Source organism: Hydra vulgaris, chromosome 03, assembly GCF_038396675.1.
Source record: "Hydra vulgaris chromosome 03, alternate assembly HydraT2T_AEP".
Lineage (NCBI taxonomy): Eukaryota > Metazoa > Cnidaria > Hydrozoa > Anthoathecata > Hydridae > Hydra > Hydra vulgaris.
The window spans coordinates 9,358,085-9,367,500 of NC_088922.1; the positions used below are offsets into that span (position 1 = coordinate 9,358,085).

General features: G+C 29.6%; 1 protein-coding gene across 1 annotated transcript; it reads right to left on the reverse strand.

The window, feature by feature from the left end:
• Positions 1 to 7,577: 7,577 nt before the first annotated feature.
• On the reverse strand, positions 7,578 to 8,465 carry LOC136078442 (uncharacterized). Its single transcript, XM_065794215.1, has one exon. The coding sequence runs from the start codon at positions 8,463 to 8,465 to the stop codon at positions 7,578 to 7,580; it is 888 nt and encodes a 295-aa protein (XP_065650287.1).
• Between the last annotated feature and the right edge of the window lie 951 nt (positions 8,466 to 9,416).

Below are 9,416 nucleotides of genomic sequence, written 5' to 3' on the forward strand. Positions count from 1 at the left end.
AAAGTTATCACTTGACTAAGTTAGAAAACCTTGAGTAATCGTTGATAAAAAAAACTTCCTTAAATTTAGTTTTAAAATAAAGCAGCCTTAACACTGTAAAATTTAACTTGTAGAAGTGTATAAGTATTAGGCCAAGTAAGGGGCCACCCATAAAGTACGTGCGCAGAAATGGGGGAGGGGGTTTCCCTAAAGCGTACGAACGCGTATAAGAGGGTGGGGGAAAGATGTTAAAGACGTACGTACGCGGTTTGACTATCTCTCCTAAACTTGATTTTTTTTTTAACATTGAATTTCACATGAGTAATGAATCAGAGTTGTGTTTGTTGTTCTGACTTCAGTCACAATTTTCTTTTTTAATTTCTTTATAAATAATGAGAGAAAAAAGAAATGGAGCATCAATCTTTCAAAATATTATTTTTTATTTATCACAATGTAATTTGAATGGTAGCGAGATGAGAAGCAAAAAAACGTCAAATAAATGCAAATTTTTTTTTGAATTTATTTTTTTTAAATTACTGTACGCAAACAAGTTTTTATCATTTTCCTTAAAATGTTAAAATATGTTGTAACATTTCAAGATTTAAATAACATTAAGTAACATTTTAAGTGTTAAGTATATTAAGTAACATTTTAAGTACATTAAGTTTTAAGTACAACACAGTAACATTTTAAGTACATTAAGTTTTAAGTACAACACAGTAACATTTTAAGTTTTAATTAAGTACACAGTAATGTCAAATAAACTAAATGTTTTTTTTTTGTTTTTTATGCTTTGAATTATTTATGCATTAAGGAAGTGGGGCTTTGTTTACCTTTCTATTGATATAACAGGGGCCTGGGAAGCTTTTATAAACTGGGGGGGAAGGGCACACTGAAAAGGGCGCATTCCTTTGATGTACCCCCAAAAATGAATGTTGTTTTATATGTTTCTTTGGAGTTATACATATTAAAATTACATATTATTATTTTGTATTTGTTGAATAGAGAATATAGGGTACTATAGTACATATTAAAGGCTGATAATAACCAGAAACAATTTATAATAGTATAAAATAGTTTAGATTGAAGGTACATAAATCTGTATACACATGTAGTACTATAGTTCAAGTTCAAAATAAAGATACTAAAATCAGAATAAATTTGTTCTATAAGGATGAAAGTGAAAAAGTGATAACAGAATTCTGTTATCACTTTTTCTGGATCAAGTTGGTTTTCACAGTTTGAATAGATGTGTAGCATTGCCAAGTTATTCAGCCTCTGCTGTTTCATCGTCGTTCTCAGAAAAGTTTTGAGTCTTCTCATTGTTGAAAATGCTCGTTCACTAACAGCATTTGTTGCTAGAGTAACTAGAATCAGCTTGAGCACTTTGACAACTTCAGAAATTGAAGATAATTGAGAAAAGGAAAACTGTGTGAGATATGAGACAACATCACTGACAAACCTTGGAATTTCATCAAACATTGTTCTGTATAGCCCAAGTTGCACATCTAGTAAGTCCGTGTCAATATCTGAGTATGTCTTCTTTATCTATGCTATGGTATCTGTGACATCTTCAGAAAGCAAAAGTTTCTCCAGCTTTTCAAGTTGTTTCTGTCCTGCTTGATCAAAACGATATTTGATAGTGTCAACAGAAGAATCAATTACATTGTAGTATGTGGCACGATAGTACTGAATGGCTGTCTCAACATAATGATATGTGGTACTACAACCCTCCTCATACCGTGCTGGCATCTTCCTTTTTCTCGGAAGTTTAGTTTTTTCGAGGTCCGGGAAATCATTGGTATGCTTCTGAATTTTTTGCCACCACAAATTAAACCACTCCTCATTTCGCATATCCATGAGTGTTTTGACAGTCAACATTGCAATGTCCCTTCCTTCAGAAGCAGACATACGTGTCTGTTAAAGGGTTTTAGATAAGTTATCAGTAATCATAAAAATACGACAACTAAGATGTAGAGCAAAGAAAAAGTCAAACTTTTTCATTGTGGCTTGAATGCCAACGATTCTTGATCTTGTTTCAGAATCTAAATTGTCTTCAAGGCAGATAGCCCACAGCTGAAGAAGCAATGCATAATTGTCGATTATCGATTTGCAACTTGATCTTTTCACAGTCCATCTAGTTGGACAAAGAGTTCTAATACACGGAATACCTGCTAAATCAGACAATTCAGCTTTCAGTTTGTTTAATAAAGCATCTCGTTTTGGTGATTTTTTTATTAGTTTTGATATTTCATGTACAAAATCAAGGCAATCAGATAAAGTGGGATTTTCCGTTTTCTTGAAAACATCTTTCACAGCAAGGCTTAGAGAGTGACCATAACAATGAGAGAATGGAGCAAGCCCTTCTACTTTATCATTTAAACGCTTAGCGACACCCGTTTTCAGTCCACTTATATTAGCTGCACCATCAAACGAAATACCTCGACAATTCTGAATGCCAATATTGCATCTTAAAAGGCTTTCCATTATAGTATTAAAAATAGTCTCGGCTTTGATATTCTCAATTTCATAGAACCCAATGAAATTTTCTGATACCTCAAGTTTGTCACTAACCGACCTCAAGCAAATTACCAATTGTTCCTTATTGCTGCTATCAACGCATTCGTCTGCCATAATGACATACCAGATGCCATCCTTCACCTTTGATATCTCTGTCTCTGAGAATCATAGTGGACATTATTTTCAAGATTTCATTTTGTATTGTGCGAGTAACATAAGCATTTTGTTTTTTTTCCAGCCAGTCTGCAAACAGTGGATCATCTTTTGCCCGCAATAAACAGAGTTCATAAAAATTGCTAGTATCTTCAACTTTCCCTTGAATTGCTAGTCCATGAGAAGATAAAAATATAATGTTTTCAATAATTTTTCGCAGCATTTTCCGATTGTGGACTTTATGTTCTGAATGTTGACTGGATACAATTTCCCCCACATCTTGCTTAGATTTTAATGCATCAGACTCAACAGCGGTTCTATGGCATGCAGACAACTGATGATTTTTAAAAGCTTCAATATCTTTCTTCCAGTTAATAAATCCTTTATTGATGAACGACATATCAACTGAATGTGTTCCGATAAGTATTATGTATCTGTAATATAATAAATATTAAGTCTCTTCTCATTATATTTAACCATGCACATGTGGCAAAGAACAGAATCATTGGCTTCATTATAATGAAGCCATGGAAAGATGTCAAACCAATGTTGTTGAAAACATCGTCTCTTGTCCTTACCAAATGTTTTATATGGAAACTTGAATGATTGATCTGGTTAATTTTTAGGGACTGAAAAGCCTTGTACACACGGCGACTCGGGGAATGGTTCGGAAGAGGCCGAGGGTTGTAGCACACCCTTATCTTGAACACACTGAGACTCGGGGAATGCTTCGGTTGTAGCGAGAAATAATGAAGAATGTCTCTCGATTTAGATGCTTCTTTAGCTAACAAACGCCTATTACTTGCTTTTTTCACTTCTGCACCCGAAAGTTTGCGTTTTGGTGGCATCTCTAAAATAAAAATAAAGATTTTAAATAATTAATTTGTTATTAAATGAAATGGGGCACAAGTTCAAATACAACAACAGATTAAATTATTATTTTATTTATGATTAAAAAAAAAAATTTATTTTTATTAAAATACTTACCATTATATAGTCTAAATGCTAGGCATGATAGCATATAGTATTTACCTTTTTTTTATAGTGGCATTTAAAAAATAAAACTTATGTCAATATATAATATAATAAATACTTCTATTATATAATTATAATATATATAAAGAATAAAATTATTATTAGAAATTTTTTGCTTTAATATTTATATATATAGGAATTTTATATTACTTAAGAACAATTAATTAAAATTTGATTATTCAATTCAACAAAACAATCTTGATTTATAAATAATAATTTCCATCATTAAGAAATTTCTTATTTTAAGCCAATTTTGGAAGGACTCTGATAAAAAAATAGAACAACATAATCTTTTGAAATATAAATTACTTTCGGGCATATTAACATATGTAGCAATTTTAGAATATATCGTTATAGTTATGTTGCCAAAACAAGAGACCGAATGGAATGGAAATTAACCTCGTCCAATATATCAATTATAATCTCTAAAATAATAATGTAAAGCGTTTCAAAAACTTACGTTTAAAAACTTCTCGTTTGTGTTCAAATTTGAAACAGCGCAATTTTAAATAAATTATTTCCGTATTCGAAAATAAACGTATTACGAATCGAATAATTTTTACTTTTGCGTGCATGTGTGGTTTTTTCAGATAATCGGCATTTTGGCGCTATCAAAACAATGTTACTTATCGGTAAATATCTTGCTAATCAATTGTTAAAAAATTTAACCAAGACAATAAGACCAAAAAAAAGTTAATACAAAAATATATATATATATTTTTTTAAATAGATATATTTTAAACAATTTTTTTTAACAATTTAAAAAAAAAAATTTTTTTCAGGGGCAATAATTTTTTAAAGGCACAACTAAAAAGGGCGCCATCATTTTTTCTCGGGGGGCTCTGGCCCACCCGTGCCACTGGTTCCGAAACCCATAATATATAATTTTTTATGCCTTTAAAGAGAATTACTATTCGAATTTAAATTAGTTGTCAATGTTATGCCATCCAAATGTTATTCAAAGAATGCGAGGTCGCAGCGAAAAGATTTTTGTTAAAACGATTGGCACGCTGATCTCAAAATATAACAAAAACACTCAAAATATAATATATTTTGAGATCAGTGCGGCTGGCAGCGAGTTTACATTGTCATATTTTAAATTGTCATATTTTTTTAACGCAAAGTTTTTAGGGTCGATACTTTTTTCCAGTGAGAAAATCCAGGTTTCACGTTTTTTGTAAAATGAAGACCCGAATTTTTTAAATTTATTTAAACCGTTTGAACTCATTTTCTTATAATAATTTGCGATATATAATTAATTTAATATTTTTATTATATTAGATTATTTTTAATATACAATAGCAAAAGACAATTAAATTAGCTAAAAGAGAATTTTTAAACGATAACTGGAAATAAACTCTCTCCACATGTTTCCAGTATTCTATTATGTTCTTAAAGTAAGGTACTTGTGTCGCAGGTGTGCAAAAGTATCTTAAGACTGATAGTATATTATACTTTTTTAAACCGTGTTGTGTTTTAAAAATGCCTGACACATGCAGAACTAAATGAGCACACGCGAGATGTTTACTCGTAACAGTATTATTTTTTTCAAACTTTGTGTTTGTTGACCTGATGTAAAAACAAATAAAGATTTATGTAAGTACATAATCTACATTATGTTATTTAAATGTTTATACCAGAATCATCAACCTACTGCTCGTAAGCAGGTTGCCGACCCTGGTAAAACATTTGATGTTAAAACCTCAATGTTATAATGCGACTCTCCAGCTGCATGCACAAATACTATTATAATATTATATATATATATATATATATATATATATATATATATATATATATATATATATATATATATATACTATTATTGAAAACATAATATTAGTAGCTCTTAAAAAACTAGAAAGTTTTTATAAATTAAAATTATAAACTTTGGGTCTTCCGTCTTAAAAGATTGCTAACCTCTTGTTTATACAAATTATCAAATGCATTATTTTGTTATGCTTGACTCTATTAGAAGTAGTTTGCTTTCAATGTAAAATTGGATTATGTCTAAAGTTAAAGTAAGGAGGATTGGGACATTCACATTTGCGACTCCACACTGTACATAAATTATGATAAAAATCTTATGATAAATATTTAACATTAACTAGGAGTAGGTTGACTACCGTTATCCCAAATTACATAAATGCTAACGTTATCCATACAAAAACAATATATATATATATATATATATATATATATATATATATATATATATATATATATATATATATATATATATATATATATATATATATATATATATATTGTTTTTGTAATATGTATGTATTTCATAACTTTCAGATTAGTTGAGTGAATTTAATTTTTTTTACCTTCTATCATGCGCTGAAAAAAGTTTAAACCAATAGTGTTGCATGTAGTAATCACTTTTAGTCCTATTCACTTTTTGTTCAGGGCAAGCCTTTATAATTTTAAATGGTTTACCGGAAAAAACCCTAATTCCGGATGGTTTAGGACTTAAACTGTCATAACTAGCTCAATATAAAGAATTTTGAAATAATTTTTTTAAATAAATAAACTTCATAACAAGACAAATCAAACGATATAAAAAATATTGTTTTTGCAAAATAAATCTATCTTTTATTTTTATTTTCAAAAAATATTGTTTTTATCTGGAATTAGGTGTTTATGTCCCTAATTCCGGATGCGTATAAAATACAGAAAAACACATACACAAATAATACTAACATTAAAATAATTATTTTAATCTATTAAAAAAATGAAATCGTTTAATAAAAAAAGAATATATATTATTTTATACACATTTGTTACAAATAAATTCCATAGTTGGACGATAATCAAAGGCACATTCAATGCATGACCAATTTGAACACTGCTCACACGCAAGCCATTGGTTATCTAAGTTATTTGTCCAATTAATTTCGCAAGAATAACATAGAAGATCATCAGATACTAAAATTTTAATTGAGGCTTGAGAAAAAATGAGGGTCTTCTAATTGATTCTCTGTCTTTATACCTTTTTTATCTGGTATTTTAGACGACTGACTTTGTCTCAACTTTTTTATTCTTCTCTTTTCTGTGCATCCCAGTGGGCACGGTACGTTTTTAAAACGTTTTTTAGACGTTTTTATAAGGTTTAAACCTAATAAAAACATCCAAAGAACGTTTTAAAAACGTACTGTGCCCACTGGGATTTTTTGCTTTTTGAGTAGCAGTGGAAATTTTTTTTTGTTCTCTAGTAAATTTCTTTGCAGCTTGTTTATCTAATTTTTGTTTTTTTGATGTTTGTTCAGCTTCATCGTATGGCATCCGAATGGCATCCGCCGAAGTCATATTATAATTAGCTGGTCGCTTTATTCTCTCACTTTTTTGAACTCTTTTATTTAGAGTTGGTGTCAATTGATCTCGAAGCATATTTAACACTGATTTGTTTATATCTTTGCCCACTTGTTGAGCAGCATTATTCAAAGTAGCAAAGCTTTTAAGCAAAAATTCACGATTTGACATTCTTGACGGTGTGTTAGGTGTATTGGGAGCATTTCCCATAACTAATGGACTAGATACTGTTGAAGAATCAAATAAATTTTCAATATTGTTGTTTTCGACAGCTTGAAACACAGCACCAATGGAAGTTTTTTCAGAAGAAATTTGCGAACGATCGAGTGGAAATATACCAATATTTTTGAAACCACTCCGTGCATTTTCAGGTTTAAACCCACCATTTTGGATGAGATCCTTAAACATGGCCGGAAAATGTCAATTAGTCAGACTTTGAAAGTGATTTTTAGTCAAATAACTTTCGACAATTCTCTTCCATGCACCTTTTACTGTTTTAAAAACGCCAACATCTAGTAACTGTAAAAAACGGCTGGTATGAGCCGGCAAACGCCAAAGTAAAATAGAATTCTCTAAAGCTTTTTTTTCAACTCTAAGCTCATATGTGAAGCATGGCCATCAAGTATTAAAACTTTAAATCCTGAAAGTTTGTTTGCGTGAGGCAAAAAAACTGTTTTAAACCACGACAAAAAATGTTCAGATTCCATCCAGCCTGAACTACTACTGTTATAATGAACATTCTGGGCACCGCCTTTGCACCAGTCTTTCATAACATGTTTGCCTTTATAAATTATTTGATGAGGTAAATAATTACCGAATGCGTCACAACAAGTCAAGATTGTCGTCATTTGCTTTTCATTCGATGGTGCTAGCTTTTTAGGGTTTTTTGTTCCTTTTCTACAAATAGTTTTGACTTTGCATTGATCAAATTGCGAACCAGACTCATCACAGTTAAATATTTGAAACGACTTATCGCCTAAATTATGTTCATTATATGCTACTGCTAATTGCTCAAACCAATTGTCAATTATAGCTGGTTGTGTGGCCACAGCTTTAATAGTTTGCATACCGCTTACTTTTCTTGGGTAAATTTTTTTACGATATTTATTCATGAAACCGGAGTACCATTTTCTAGTCGGTTTGCCGTCTTTAAATAGACTACGTTGGTTTGATTCTTTTAAATAGTTTTCAACAACAATAAACACGTCTTTTCTATTCAAGCCGAAGCCTATATCACTCATAAATTTTAATAAATCAACGATAATAGCTTCAGTGATGTTGCTCATCTTTCTTGGCGCTCCTCGATTATTAGATGATTCTTTTGTTCTGTCAAAAAGTGTAGATTTTGCCACATTATAACACTTAGCAGCTTGTACGTATGAAATTTTTTTTTCAGTAATAGTTTGAATAGCTAGCTGGATTCGACTCTCTCGCTCTTCTTTTTGTTTAAAATTATCCATATTCTTCAATACAGTAATACAATTAACACAAATGCGTTAACTTTATGGAGGCTAAAAAAAATAGCTGTATCTGGATTAGTGTCAATTATTTTTTCCCTGGTGGCTATTTTATTTTTTGTTACTTTTATGAACATAATATATTATATTATGTGCATGAAAGTGATAAAAAATAAAATAGCCAATTGTAATTAACTGTATCCGGGACTTAAAAGTGTATTTGTTTTTTGCTGCTGGCTAATTTGTTTATTATTTTTTTAAGTACATAAAATAATAATTACCTCTATCCGGAAATAGGTGTCTTTTTTTTTTGGTAGTAAATTTGTTTTTCATTTTTTTCAATTATTTCAAAAGGTAATTTAATTTTTTTTTTGGCTAAAATAATCAGCATAAAATTCTGCACAAAATAGTGATTTTACTATTTTAATTTTTTTGTTGCAAGTCAAAGTTATTTTTTTCCTTTGAATTTTTGAATAATTTTTTTTTAATTAATAAACGTCTTTACCAGACAAATCGAAAAATATTTAAAAAAAAATTATATAAACTTATGCAATTATGAAAGACTTCAATTTGAAATCTCTCATAACTAAAAAAACAAAAACTTTTAAGTCCCGGATACAGTTAATTACAATTGGCTATTTTATTTTTGTTTTTTTAGTTATGAGAGATTTCAAATTGAAGTCTTTCATGATTGCATAAGTTTATATAATTTTTTTTAAAATATTTTTCGATTTGTCTGGTAAAGACGTTTATTAATTAAAAAAAAATTATTCATAAATTCATTATATTAAGGGAGTTATAAAACTTTTTACGAAAACCATCCGGAATAAGGTTACATCAGGAATTAGGGGTTTTTATGGTATATATTTAAAATATGTTTATAAGTTAAAAGCTGAATTAAGTTTTTTTTTCTAAACATGTGATTTTTAAACCCTTTTTCTTGAAGTTGTAAAC